At 35.0% G+C, this 15,899-nt stretch overlaps 1 protein-coding gene across 1 annotated transcript in view; it reads left to right on the top strand.

Moving 5' to 3' along the window:
- Window positions 1–15,899, top strand: part of LOC129219108 (uncharacterized) — a 67,495-nt gene that overhangs the window by 33,261 nt on the left and 18,335 nt on the right. Inside the window, exon 2 of the mRNA XM_054853428.1 lies at window positions 12,814–13,288. Coding sequence (XP_054709403.1) covers window positions 12,814–13,288 — 475 coding nt within the window. The remainder of the gene's footprint in view (window positions 1–12,813; window positions 13,289–15,899) is intronic.

The raw sequence follows: 15,899 nt of genomic DNA, 5'->3' as shown, positions 1-15,899 counted from the left end.
CACTATTGTTTAAAAAAACCCATTTTGGGCTATATTTGAAAACGATAGGGGAAACGTGAAAATATTCCGAACCGAAATATTTTTCAGAACAAAAATTCATTATAGGTTTTTTTTTTAGAAGGAAGGGTTTTGTGGCTCCAAGCGGATGTTTCTAAAAGCGCAATTTTATACTGTCTTTGGTGACGTTAACAATACTGGGAAGCTTCAGTGGATCTTACGTATATTTTTCGATATTAATATCTGAAAAATACAACTATAGACTTTTGTCCACCTCTCCTCAACGATTGATGGGTATGCACTAGCGTGGTGAAAAGTTACATAAGCCAAGCAGTTCTCCTCCGGAATTTTTTAGAAATTGAAGTCGCAAAAACGTATTTTATTCATTGTTTGATAACAATGGGACTAAGAGCGGGCGGGGGTTCAGTGTGCCCTCACGAACTATTTTTAGAAACTGAAGTCAATTTCATGCTAGTTTAGGCAGGAAGGGTTCTGTGGCTCCACGGAACCGTCTAAAAACGAAATTTTGAGGTATAGTGATTGCATTGGAGAAAAGCGGGATCCGGGGTCTTTCCCGAAAGTTTTTGAGACTAATGTCTGAAAAACGCAATTTTAGTTTGTTTTTTCAGTAAATTAATTGAGAGGTGTGGTATTAGGGGCTTCTCTAAAGACGCTAACTGAGACTGTCTTTGGTAGTAATTGCAAAAAGTCCATCGCAAAAATTTTGAAAAAGAAATCCGAAAAATGTCATTAAGCAATTTTTGATGACATTAGGAAAGGCTGTTCTTTAAAAACATATTTTAGATTTCGGAGCCAACATTTTTAGGCTATGTTTGTTTAAGTTAAGGTGGAAGGGGTGAATCAGAGATTTAATTGGGTCCTTAAGATCGGTGGTTCAACCAGTGAAATGTTCCGAAATTCAAGTCCTAGAAACGCAATTTTAAGCCTTCTTTAGTCTCGTCAAGGAGGTCATGGCATCCTTTTGCATCTTCGTTTAAACTTACTGACCTAGGGCAAGAGCCCTGTCCTCCTACCTGATCTGAAACCGAGCAGTTCATTTGGGAGTTTAATTAGAAAAAATTGCCGCCAAGTGGGAAAATTACAAAATTTTAGTTCGTCATTCATATTTATTTGACTCTCAAAGGAGCCGCAATTTTCCACTTCCTTTCCATGCATCCACGATTATTGAACACAGATTTTGGTGTTTGAAATGCTTATGATGAGAGTATCTAATCAGTATAGCTTTTTTTTATATAAGTAAAAAATGTCTTCATTGTTTAGGTCTATAAAAGCTTGGAGGGTAAACATTAGTGGCCGCCCTCGGTGCTCCTTTTAGAAGACACCCTTTCATGCTTCAGAAGGAGGCCATTTCCTTCATTTCCCCTCCCCTGTATCCATGCCTGATTACCGGTTCTGTCACAAATTTTGCAACCAAATGAAGCATGTGTGTAAAGAGTAGATATTAATGGACAATGAACCAACACAATGTTCCCAAACATTCTTATTTTTCTTAAACTGTGCTATATGCTGTCGGGAAATCGACACTTACTTTGATAATTGAACATTTAAAATTCAGCATATTTATTTCACTTATTATAAGTTATCTTGTGAGAAATTTTTGAAGAATTTTTCTTGATTATAAGAACTACGTGATGCGGTCTGCGGCCGCCCCTTGCTTCGGCCGCCCTTGTGCGGTGCACACTCTGCACACCTGTTAGGATCGGCCCTGGCTAGAACTGAAGGCTCATATGTGCAGCATTGCGAAAAATTGACAGTGAAGCACTTCAAAATGTATGCTAGATGGGTGTCGCGTTACGAAAGGGGCATACATCGAACATTTGTGAGTGAAAAGAAAATTGTCTTCATTTTTCTGTATTATTTATAGTGCTGAGTGTAATAGTTTATGAAATACAAATTTTTAAAATCGGGATATTCTTTTATGCTAACTATGTATGAAAAACAGAAGAAGAAAAAATATTACTTCCTCCCCCCCCCTCTCATGTTTATGCTACTTTTTACTTCGTGACTTCTTTAAACGAACTTTTTCGACTTCTCATTACTAATTATGTATTAATTCAATTTTTTAATTGGTGAATACTTTTAAGATAAGAGATGCAGGACCCGAAAGCAGTAACAATAAGGAACTTAATTTGAATAATTTTTCATGCTTTATGTTAAATAATACAAGTTTATGTGTTGTGAGGACAGAATGATTGTGGCAGAATGATAGGAAGTTTTAAAGTTCATTTATTGCAATAAAACTGACCATTTTAACGAAATTTAAAAAAAGAATGCACTTGGCTCACACAACGCTACTGAATAAATGAGTGAAATAATTTATAAAATCGCTCAAAAACTAAATTGTTCTGCACCGAATTTAGAGTCTCAGTAAATGCATTTTTTTATAAAAAGTCGTGATTTTTGGTAGGAATATATGCGCGCTTTCAGATGATCGATAGCCAACTGGGGTGTATATTTCAATGAAAATATTTTTTCTTCAGGGGGGGGGGGATTTTCAATCGTTGTAACTGCCACATATAGTTCAATTATTTACACAAGGAAAAACCTTTTATTTGAACTTGAAGATCGTTGTCTTAGAAATGTGCAAAATAATTCTAATTCTGTTCAAGAAGTGAACCAGCTTCACAAATATCTGAGGACTGCGAACTTAGCACCTCGTGTGCGTTAACAACACTGGAAAGATCAGCATAAAGGAAAGGAATGTAACGCTGAACGCGGTGGGGGGAATTCAAGTCCCTCACCGATATTCTGCACAAACAGCTGTAGGAGCAGGTGCTATTGACCTCTCAGTCACTGAAACCCCATGCAAATTAAGGGATGATAGTGATCCTCAGTGGTTCTGTGGTAGAAGCTTTGTCTTCTAAACCAGAAGTCGTAGGTTCGATTCCTGCCTGTGGCCTGGGTGTTATTTTCTTCTCTTGTGTTCTAAATCTTTCCTCCTGCGTGTGTCCGGTGGCAAGGCGCTTTGTAAGCAGTCCTCTATGTATGAGAAGCTCTTTAGCTTCGGCACAAATAAAAAATAAAATAATTAATTGATTGATAAGGGATGATTTGAGAGACCTCGGGAAGCTGTGTTAGAAGCTTCGTTTCGTAATACGGTGGTCGGTGGTTCGATTCCCACCAGTGCATATGTGTGCTGGGTAGCATATCCTTCTCTTTGTGTTGTAAATCTTTACTGCGCTTATCCAAAGGCGATGGTGCTTAGTACGCGATCCTCTATGAAAGTGAAGCTGATTAGTTTCTGTACAAATAAATAAAAAATAATCTATGATGTAAGTAAAATCTTAAAGCTTAAAAGTAAAGGAAAACGTGGAGCAACTGATCCATTGAAGTTCAGCCTATCGGAACTCAAAAGTGCGAAGAATTGAGATAAATAGCAGTTTTCATTGCCTCTGGTGTTATATTTTGTACATTCAAAAAAGCTTTCTCTTATTTAGTTCTATTCTGTTCTATTTTATTCAAGAAGCGCATTTAGCTGAGGACTGCGAACAAAGCGTCCCTCAAAAAGAAGTCTTCAAACAAATACACAGGAATATACAGAACCAGAACGGTAGGAATCGAACCCCCGACGTAGTTTATTGCGCCGAGGCAGCTCTCACAGCAAACGCTTTCCGCCATTAGGTCCCAAGAGGCCTGATCGTATTGAACAATCTTATCCGTTAAGATATGGAGATGCCCTCGGAAAGGTAAAAAAAAAAAGGTCGGAATTCTAAGTATCTGATCAGTTTGATGCGTGTTCTTAAATGAAATGGAAAATTAATATTTTTATGTATTTACTCAAAAAAGCAAAATACAAAGAATACGTTTTAAAAAATGAGATGGCAACGACAAAATGCACGTTACTTTTAATCTTTTACATGGTCAGATCTGCCTGCAGAACGAACGGATTTCAGCCGTTGGTTAGAACGAGTCTGCGTTGTTATGAGATGAAAGAAAAACTGCATCGCTCTTACGTGTGGGAGGTTTGATATATCTTTGAATCCAAGACTGTTATTTAGGTAAATGATAAATATATTTTTGGTTATTTGTTTGTAATAATTAATGATATTGGAAACTTTTTCATGGGCGAATTGGAATTTGCATTAATTGCTATTGGCCTGAGTTTTTACGTCAGGTAATGACTTCGAACTCATACAAGCTCTTACAAAAAAAAAAAAGCGAATATGTCGAGAATAATTCATACCTGAAGGATTACTAACACGTTTCGCAACAAATTCGAAGCTTTTGTTGATGGTGGATTCATTGAAGTCTATGAAAATAGTGAAAACAAGCATGTTTAAAAATTTAACGTTCTGAAATTGAATGTGAGAGGAGGCGCACTAAAATTACAAAATAAGTTGCATCGACATGTTTTTACGCTGATTGCTTGTACCTCAAAACTCCCTGTGCGCCACAATGTTTCCGTCACATTCAAATGAAAGAAATGAAAATAGCATTTCTCGTAAAACTTAACCGAATCGCTAAAGGTATTTCTGAAAACTTCATTTAACCCTTTCTTGGGCTCATATGGGAAATAACCTTAAGGCCCATGAAAGGGTTGGTAGTAGTTTTCAGTTTTGTCAGAAATACTAGACGGCTAGGAGTAGAAATTCCTTTTGAAAGATGGGCGTATTTAGATTAAAATGTCGTTTTTTAAAAAGTGCGAGAAGGGGGAAATTAATCTCTAGCTTTTTAAGCTTTCTGGGGAACTTAAATTATTCTCACAAAAGAATTGGGGAAAAAAAATTACCAAAAAAAAGTGAAATCTCTTTGATTTCGATCAATGCTAGGCTTTCAGAAAATCTTTGCTAATTTGTGACCCATAAGAAACAGCTAGAATTATTTCCTAATGTCTGCATTTCTACATGCTGCTTACGGAAGTTACGCTCACTAAGTGTTACTCTGATAAGTTGGTTCATGACCTTGACTGGTTATTTCTTTTGGGGGTAATAGATAAGGTAATTCATTTGAGTTATTTTTATAGTAGTTTCGTGAAGATATTAAAACTCGAAACAGCGCCAATAACTTCCCTCCCCCCCCCCCCACTCAACTCCTCAAAAGTGAACGTTGTCAAGTCCTTGGTTCAACTTGTCAGAACTACATTATCTGGTTAAGTGAATGCGTATCCTACTTGAGATTGCTACGTTGCAGGGAAATTTAATGTGAAGGTAGAATAAAAGGAATATACGCAAAAAGTGATTAAGATTAACAAATAGGTTATTTCTAGGGGAGGAGGAATGTGTTAAAGGGTAAGAATAATTTGTATTAAAACTTTGTTTTTCATTTATTTTATTCTACAAAAGCTGTGAAACTTCTATCTGACTGTTTTGAGAAAGCCCATTTAGGGGGTCAGGGTCGGAAGGGGACAATACCACCCGAGTTAGGGAAAGCAATGCATTTACATACAAGTGAGCATGAGTTTTCTTGTTTTTCAATATATGCAGAGTATATACTCTTTGAAAACTCTCTTTCCCCAGAAATAAATGAAAATGATTGCGCTGGTTTTGACCAAAATCGAAAAATTCTTAAACGGATCTATATATATTTTAATTTAGAGTTAATCTTAAATGTCTACTTAACCAGGTACGTAACGGATATTAATGCATCCTATGGATAGAACGTATTTAAAATCTAGGCGACTTATGTTATTTTAAACAAATGTTTCAAATTTACACCCCCCCCCCCCTTCTTAGATGTGATAAGATTTCTTGTTGCTCTGTATATAATGCTGCGGAATTCGAAAGTTTTTGGAAATGCTAAATATTGTGTTCACGTTTGTCTAAAAGACTGCTATAAACCCTCATTAACTTCCAGTTTTAAAATCTTTTGACACTATTTCATTTTTTTAGATATTTATTGTAGCTAATTATGTTTTACTGTTGAAAAATATAGATTTGATTCAATCAATTAAAAACAGTCACATTGGAGATCGCAGACGCAGGGATCCCTAAAATATTTGGCTCCAGATGCAGATTTATAAATTAAGTGTTGAAACATAGGAGTTGGGTCCTAAATTCCGGGACATACGACACCGTGTGGTAAGCGGAGCCGTGCACAGAAATTTTGGAGCTCGTCGCAAACTTTTACGGCCCCTTTCCATATTTACCCCTACGTTCCTACATAAATTTCGCCCATCATTTTAATCTCGGGCCTCCTTCAGGCACGGGCGTGGACCAACAGGTCTCTCCCCCCCCCCGTGTACGCCCTGCCTCCCCCCTAAAAAAATGTATAATCGCATAATTTCTGTTTCCTAGAAAAGAATCAAATTTTCATTGCACAGTAATCCAAGTGAAATGTACTTCGAAAATGTTGTGGGAGCTGTTCTAAAAATAAACTTGCATTATTTTGGTGCCCCCCCCCCCCAAGGATTATGGTGCTCGGGTATGCATACCTGGGCGTGACTCAAAACCTACAATTTTTATAGTGCAAATAAATGTCTAGGCTTCTATATTTTCTATATCCATGTATAACAACTTGCATTTGAAGCGTATGGCTGTTAAAAAAAGTTACCCCCCCCCCCTCAAAGAAAGCAAGAGGAATGTGACTGCTGCTGGATTTCGGCTTATAAAAGCCGAAATGAAATGTGAGAAATAAATTCCTTGCTTGGGTCCGATAGTTGTAGCAGTTTTAGACTAATCTGCCACTACTGGACAAGATCGAAATAATTTTCACGCTTTATTCCAGCTTATGAATGCAGCTGTCTCACTCATCCCGCAGTCCTATTTTTCGGACTCTTCCATAATTATTGAGATTATTATACATAATAGTAAATAAACCTTTGAGAAGAAAAACAGATAATTTTAAAAAGTAATCTTATAACTAACGTTAAATTATCATACAAAATATGATGTACCTTAATAATATTTTCAACACTGCCACGTAAAAATCTCCCAGGATCGGTCCCATTTTTCGCAGACCGTTGCCGATCCTCTGAACCAGCGGTTGAGAATCCCTGTTTTAGAAGACATCCACATCCAAACTCTTACTTTCGAGGGAAAAACGAAAATAGTTACAAAACATCGTCATTGTGACATTTTGAATTAAGAAATTAAAGGAGATATTACAGTTCGAAGTTTTAAGAGATCATCCAAAAGATTTTTCATTGTTCAAAAATAAATGCAAATTTTATGGCGTGGCAAAAGCACACTACAAAATGTCGTGAAATTTGAAAAAACATACTTCAGTAAAATCCCTCTAATGCGGACACTAACCGGACAAATTTTTTGTCCGCAATAGAGGTGTCCGCAGGACAGGGATTTAATGTTATTTGCATTGGAACTGGGGAATTAAAAATTGGCCGCATAAGAGGTTTTACTGTATTTGTAAAAACATAGTTATATTTACCCCAAAAAGTGTTATGGCGGAAAGTATAAAATGGTGTAAGTCACAAAACGCTGGGTTTCATATCTCTGAATTTTGGTCGTACTAATGTCAAACTTTTTGTTTTGGGTTTTTCGAAGAGATTTCCCTAAACATGAGTAAGGGTATCTAGAGTCCGAATAAAGAGTTAAATTTTGTATTTTTTAACTGATGTATTTTTTCACTTCAAATTTTCAAAATGTTAACTATGCATCTGATTTTGAACATTTTGGTAATTTATTAAAAGGGTATTGTCTGTATTACCTATATTTGAGCTCAAGTATTAATTTTCATTTCTCCTTCTGATATATATATATACCCATATTTGTGCTCGGGTGTTACTTTTTCGTCATCCTTCTGATATATTCCCATATTTCAATAAAGACCCGTCTAAAACTAAAAGCCCTTGAATTTAATATCCAGAACTATTAATTTCAAGGAATTCCCGTGAGAGATCCGAGAAACATTTTAATTTTTGAAATTACGAAGTTGAGAATGTGTGAACTTTCGACAACCCAAAAAATTTAATCACATAGTATCGAAATTACGTAAATGATAGCTCTTTAAGCAGTTACTGTGTGGCTGCGTCCGTATAATGTAGTTTCTTCAAAAACTCGTAATTTTTACTAGGATGAATGTTCAAGTAAAATATTTACGTTAGTGCAATAAATGAACATAAAAACACGTTCAAATTGCACAAATAACGTTAAGAGTTGCGAACACTAATTTCGGGGTTACAAGGAACAACCTTTTCAAAGGAAAAAATATAAATCGGACAAAAGTATGGCTTTCCTTGGATGTCTTTTTCATTCATTAACTTTTTTTTTGCATTGAAAATAGTTTCTTGTAACCTCGAAACAAGTTTCTGCTGTTTTTAAACAATTTTAGCATTTTAATGCTTTTAATACATATTTTTAGTGCCCTGCAAGATAAAGTAGATCGAAAGTAGTACATCGTCGTTGTAGTTGATTAGTAGGGGAATGTGGGGTAAAGTCAAATCGTTAAGATAGCTTTAACATGAACAAGTTGAAAATTTGTTTTGAAAACAATGCATAAACAAAACATGTTGAATAATAAAACTTGTATTAAAACATTTTTATTTTTGGCAGTAATTTTGTACCTCTAAAGAAGGTTGAAATTTTTCAATATTTTTCATTGGGCAAAGTGAAATAAAATTTTTTTGTAATGAAATATTTTCTTATTAAAGGTATTTTTGAGCCGGTGAATGAATGAATAATAAATAAGTTAATAAATAATAAAAGATGGCGGATAAAGTGGTGAATGAATGAGGAAATAATGAATAAGGGAATCGATAAATGAGGGTATATAAATGAAATAAGAGTACATAAGTGATTTGATAAGATTGAATAAGTAAATGAAATGAACTATTTGACTTTGTCCCATTCACTTTGATCCGCATGCACTTGACTAACAGTACAAAGCATCTAAAATACAAATAATTCAAGAAGTAAGTACTACAATGAATATTAGTAGGTCTTATTTAATATTTCAAATGTTTAATGAGCACTTTATCATTTAACAAATAATTTTCCGACTTAAATCAAAATATTACAACATGAGTTGGGGAAACGGGAGACTTGACCTAATTTTTGTTTTTTCAATTTTTGTAGAATAGTTAGAATTAAATTAAAAAATATGTATAAATAGTCAGCCATAATGTCAGGGTTGCCAACAGTGGGGAAACAATTTGAGGAGCATTTTGAAGTTTTGAGGAGCAGCTCGGTATTTTACATAACATTCAATAAAAAAAAGTAAAAACCACTTATCTAAAATTGTTTTTCAGTTTAGATTACCATTTTAAGCACTAGCATAAAAATAAACAGCTTTAAACACTATGTCATGCTCGGCCGGTAAATACGGAGCAAGATAATTTTTTCGCGGAGCTGCGGAGTTTCGCTATTTTTGCGGAGCAGTTGGCAACACTGCAATGTGCAAAATAGCCATTTTGCACATTATGGCTAAAAATAACATTAGTCTAAGTAGAAATCGTAAAAAAAGTATTCTTGAAGTCTGCATACGGGTCAAATGTCTCAGACCTAGGGAGAGTTGATGCAACACTTACGTTGACGTAACCCAGCTTCATGAATGTAAGAAGACTTATAGATACTGAAAGCAAAAACGCAGGTTTAGTGGAGTTTTTTCTTCAATAAGTGATACTTGAAGTGAATGAACAAATGTTCTCTTTAGGTGAAGTGTTAAATTTTTTTAAATGAACCTTATTCCGCATCATCAAAGCAGAAGTCGAAATCAAAACTTTTTCGGCTCAGACTGAAACAATATTTCAGTTATTTTATTAAATAACAAATCATTGGGCTTAGATTATTGGTATTTGTTATTTGTCAAATAAAAACAATTTACTAGACCAAAACATTTTAGCTATTCATTAAGAAAAAAAAAGAAATCGGGCCTTCATATTCACAATATTAGTTATTGTTTGAATAAAATCATTAAGGACTAAATCGCAATATTTTTAGCAAATCATAAACAAATTGCCGGGGTGGAAGGATGTATAGTAAATGCAAATATTGTATCGGAAAACAAATCACGCCCACTTGTGTGTAAAAATCTTAGTTTTTCAAAACTAGGGGGAGGTACTTAGCCCCCCCCCCTTAAATGAAGGGCCTGGACACTTATCAATACTTCGTGCAAAAATTGCTATTGCAGTATGCACGTTCGGCTAAACTATACATAGAAGTTTAATGAACATTAAAAATGTAATAAAATATAACCTGGGAAACTTCATTGAAAACTTGCTTTAACTTTGAAAAAATGTTCGTAAAAAATGTTGGCATAAGTTCTGTGACCGGGAAAAGAGGTACATGAAGTTCCAGTATTTGCAAAACCAATTACTGTTGTGATGAAAGGCGACATGATCAACGGAAAACCGTAGAAAAAAACCATACACCTTTCAGTTTTGGGGATGACCCACTTACCCCAATCAAAATTTTAAAGTGCCTTGAAGCTGTATTATTGTATGAATGTAAAACCGTAAAGCTTTCAAAGATGTATTGATTTAAAAATAAAATTCGTTCGTTTTAAGTATTTTAAACTTTCAATAAAGTTTAAATTAAGTTGATTATTAAACTTTTCGCTGCAAAATTTCGCGCCTTCTGCAGCTATAGTGTCTTCCGGAAAAGTTGAACTGATATTCTTTGCAAGAATCTTTGTTTTTTCAGAATGGAACTGCCAAATTTATATTTATTGCTTAATATTTTCTGTGTATGCTACACAAACTAGGAACCCACTGCTGTAGAACCTGATTTGGTTTTGTCTGGTTCGATGAGGTTTTTTAAATCTAACCTTGAAGTCTTCTTCTTAGGTTGCTGTAAGTCAATCACAGTAACTGTAACGCCTAGACTGTAATTGAGGATTTTCATATTTTTAACCGACTTCAAAAAGGAGGCGGTTATCAATTCATACCGTATGTATGTTTTTTTTTTGTTTGTCCACTCATAGCGTCTCACCTAGTGAACCGATTTTGATGATTCTTTCTTTAATGGATAGGGGATGGCTCAACTTAGGTCCCATTACTTTGTTTGACCATATTTGTTCTTTAGAAAAAAAGTTATGAGCAAAAAACAGTAAATTTTAGGCAATTTCCCTATTAAATGATTTTGTAGCGAAGTTCGCACTTTTCATCCGTGGATAACGGTGGCTCAGTGGTAGAATTCTCGCCTCCCACACGAGCGACCCGAGTTCAAATCCTGACTAGGACAAAGTGAATTTTACTAAAATTTCGTTTCTACTGTTTCCCGTATTTTCTCGAATCTTCTATTAATTTCTGTATCTTTCCAAGTCTGGAAAGTTCCAGCACTTTCTCAAGTTGTATATAAGTACATGTAACGTTCATTCGTGGTTCTGAATAAAGATCTCGAGTTGAGACTAACGAGCATTCACTTCATTTGGCTTTCACATTGTCTTCGCTATCTTCATCTACGCGGCAATATGAAACTCATTGTTATAAAAGTTTGGTGCCATATAACGGTAACATTAATAGTAATTGTAATGATAATTTTGAATAAAGGCTTTTCTAAAGCAATACAGTGATATAGAGCCGTACGTTTTACTAGGTAACTTCTTACTTTTACTGAAATATCTACATTTACACTAAAAAGAATGAAATAAAAAAATTTTGAAAAAAAATAGAACCGACTTCAAAATTGCTCTAAAAAGTGAAATAATTTTATTCTTTAAACACAATCGATAATACTTTTAAACATAATTTTTGAAGTTGGCGCAAAAACAAAAAGTTAAATCCATTGTAACCATGCTTCGTTCATATTTTTATCAAAAAATCATCCAAACTTAGGAACGAAACATTTATATCGTTACTCAAATATGCTGTCATCAATGCGTAATGCATGTGGTATTGAAGAAACTGGACGTGGTTAAATTTATACTTGTAGTTGAGTTATGGCTGTGAATGATTTTATCGATCGTTTTTGCGCCAACTTCAAAAATTATGTTTAAAAGTATTATCGATTGTGTTTAAAGAATAAAATTATTTTTCACTTTTTAGAGCAATTTTGAAGTCGGTTCTATTTTTTTTCAAAATTTTGATTTCATAGAATTGTGCGGTTTAAAATTGAAAAAAAAAATCATTTATACCTTTGCCTTCGAATATTTTGAAAACTAGTGAATGAGATTCATTTGAGAAATGGAAATAACATAAATTTGCAAGTAGAACTTCAAAAAGTGCAGAAATGTGGTATCACTGAATTTAACTGAAATGTGTAATATTTTTTGAGTGAACATTATATTTTTCATGCAAATATGAACTCATTAAGAATTCAGGATATAGTTCAGCTTTTGCAGAAATGAGACTTCTTTTCAAAAAATCCATAGCTGCCGTTAACGTTTATATTAAGATTGAAATTTTATATTTCGTCCAATAGCTTATTACAAATTTCGATATTGCATTCAACTTTCTACAAAAAATATGTAACCATAAAGTCTTGCATGTTTTTACCATTTGATAAGCAAAATTTTCTTCGTGTTTTGGAATGAGACGAAGTTTTAGATCCCTTAAAGAAACGCAGACAATGTTTTTTTAGTAAGTTTTAGGCTCCTCAAGACTCCATGGATTTATCACATCCATTATGTTTTTGTATTGTAGCTCTGTTCATTATGATCTTTGTTGTTTAATTTTCATCAATTGCTCTGTTATTGTAGTCACACTGTAGACTATAGTTGGTTCACAATTGAAACTGGTTTTTCTACTGCAACATAACACAAATGTCAGAAAATTTTCAATCGATAAGTCGGTTGGATCTCGGGCTGAGCAGTTTGAGTCATCACACGCTGTCATATGCCAATCATTGCAAAAGTTCTGTTCCAAATGAAATACTCGCAAATCTATTTCAGTTTTTCAGTCTGTATACTTGTGAGAAATATACTTGTGAGAATAATCTTCATCTATTCTTTTTCCTCTTTCAGATTTCAAGTTGAAGATGAATCGACTCTTGTTAGCAACGTTTATTATTTTTCCCTTTATGGCTGTCAATTGCACAATTATTGCCACTGCTGGTTATATTGCATCAAGCCCCCTGGTTCGAAACTATCTGATAAACACAGGTCTAAGCTCCAAAATTCGGCAAAATGCAGATTCGCTTTATGACATAAGCGGCCTTCGGCAAGCAAGTGACCAAGGTACTGACGTTAGGAAGGCATTAATGAATGATCAAGAACTCGTAGAAATAAAGGCTCGAGCAGCGTCTCTACAAAAGCGACGAGGAGACTTTCCAAAAAATGGGTCACGAAGCCAACAAGAGGATCGAAACTATTCTGAAAAATTGTTCGGAGTGTTAAATCAAATGGATAAAAATACGTGCATTTCACGTCTTCTCTGCGAGATTGGTGCCAACTCCAGGTCTTATGGGGAAATTGGATTAAAGATACATCACTACATACAGTAAGTTTCCCTATTTATTTTATTTCAATTATTTTAACTTAATTTTTGTGGGGGGAAAATATTGACCCAAAAGCCCCTTCTAATCTTCAGCCTGTCACCATCTTTCTGACATGGTTGATCGGGCTGTACCTATGAGGTGGTCCGGGCTTTTTTAGTTGTTTTAAATTTTAAGTAATTGTTACGTATTTATAGGAACTAATTTATAATTGTTGAAATTAATGAAGCTCGGTGGCATCAAAAGTGAAGCAGGGATGCAGCAGTTTGATGCACACGGCAAACGAAATATGGATTTGCAAATCATTGGTTTAATATGGATGCTCTTTAATGTTCAATAAAATTGTGTGTACAATGTCTAATTTCAGCACTGTAAGTGGAAAATATTTCAGCTTGGTAAAATGATTTAGTTTAAAAGGCATATTTATTTTTTGACGTGGAATTATGCAAACGGAAAACTTGGTGAGCTATACTGTTAAAACTACAGGATGAATTCGGCACCTTTCATGGGAGAAACGCTTGTTCATCAGCGGCACCAAATACGGAGTCGAAATGGCACCTCAAAATAGGATGAGAAACTGGCACCTTTTAAAAAATAAACTGCCGGGGTGGAAAAAAGGAACCTTCGGAGAGAAATGGCACCCTTAATGTAGATCCTCCTCCCCGTATTGTGTGCGTTTTTGAATACAGTTGTGTATTTTTTAAATAGTTTTGTTTCGATTCATTTAATTCTAAGTTTCGGACAATTTTCACATTGAACTCAGTACTGGAAATGATTAAAACTTGTAATTACAGCATTTGATCATATTTCAGAGTTTTCAACATAGTTAAGAAGTGCTCATTGCCTTAATTCATCTGATCGTTCTTTACATCAGTGTTTCTCAAACTCTTTTGACCCACGGACCGGTAACAGCAAATGAACAACTTTGCGGACCAGTGAAATCTTTATAGTTTTTTTAAAAATTCATAAAATTAACTATGGGACCATTAAAAAGTTGTGAAAATTCTGCATTCTGAGTTTTTTAAACAAGTAATGTTTAAAATTAATAAAACAATAAATATCTACCCCTTTACTTGGTATCAAAGAGCTGTCACAAATACGGTGTAATTTAAAGACTAGTAATTATTTAAATGTGAGAAATTATAAATTTACTAAAACATGACCCGTACCGAAAATGAAGTATAGAGGTACTTATGAATTATTTACATGAAGAGTCAAAAATATTCTGGGATATTACTGTCGCGAATTGCTAGTAACGCTTCACAAGTGGCTTTAGCGGTAATACTAGTAAGTGGTACGGCTTCTGCCCATCTCGTATGTTGGTCAACCAAACACAAAATATACTTATGACCCCGTGAGCTGGCTGGTTCAATTGGTCCAATTAAATCAACATTGACCACCTGAAACGGTAAATCTGGGCGCGAAACAGAAGTTATTGGGCCCCTATCTGACACTTTAATAGGTTTCCTCAATTGGCATTCTTTGCAGGCTGCGATGAACCTTTGAACATCGGAACGTAGACCTTCCCAGTAGAATGAATATTTAATTCTCTCTAGAGTTTTCCTCACCCCCATATAACCACCGAAAACGGAATTATGGGCCAAACTCATAACTTCTTCTCTGGAATTCTTTGGGACCACCAATTGTCCCACCTTTTAAATGTTCATATTTTGGCTATTGCATATTGTTAATTGACCCTCAAAACTAAAAAATTCACCATCGCCGAATTTTAAAACACCGTGGTTGATTTTTAATGAATTTTTAAAAATCCACGCGCAAAAGTGCGCTCTTCTGAAACGTCACGAGCCTACGTCACAGGGCGCGAATGTGCAGCCTTCCGCCGAAGATCCCTTGTTTTCGCTAGGGACATTTTGAGCGCGCTGATATTTTTATTTTTTAGAAATTCAATAATCCTTTTGAACACACTATGGAGGCCGGATTCGTTAAAGCACAATCTAAATAATCTTCCTCAAATAATATAAATGGTGATATTCGAATATTTCCGAGAGGATGAGAGGTTTAATGTTCCAGAAACGCGAGAAGATAAGCCTTTTACGTTTCATCTTCGAAGTCGAATGCACGTTCTTCGATTTCTCCCATGACATGGGAACCGGTTCGCTAGCGTTTCTCTCCTATCGGACGTCACTTCCTATGCCATCTGACGTCACAGGCGCTTGAACTTTAAAAATTAATTTAAAAAAAACTACTTATCGTATCGCAAAAATTTTTTCACCTATGATGTTCATACATGTTACTCTATCATATAAAAATAAAATTAAAAAATCGAAAACTTCCCTATTCTTCAATCCCATTTTCCCCCGAATTCTGCTCTCTTCCAGTGCTCCCTTCATCCGCAGACCGCGGGGGTAGCAAAATTTCCTCCGTAAACTCATCCGCGATCGCGCAGAGCACTTCTCGATGTGCGCTGATGCTTTCTCCCGTTACTATTCCTAACGGCAGAGCCGTGTCCAAGGGGAGGGTTTTAGGGGTTAAACCCCTTCCATTGGAGAAAATATTATAAGCAAAAAGAAGAAAATGCTTAGTTGACTTTTATAACTTTAATGTAAAAGTTTGTATGACGAGTGCTTTAAAAAAAAATAATTCTCTCTGAAGTTT

This window comes from Uloborus diversus, chromosome 3 (genome assembly GCF_026930045.1).
Source record: "Uloborus diversus isolate 005 chromosome 3, Udiv.v.3.1, whole genome shotgun sequence".
Taxonomy (NCBI): Eukaryota; Metazoa; Arthropoda; class Arachnida; order Araneae; family Uloboridae; genus Uloborus; species Uloborus diversus.
The sequence above is the reverse complement of the archived record's forward strand: the minus strand, read 5'-3'. Positions and strand labels throughout refer to the sequence as shown.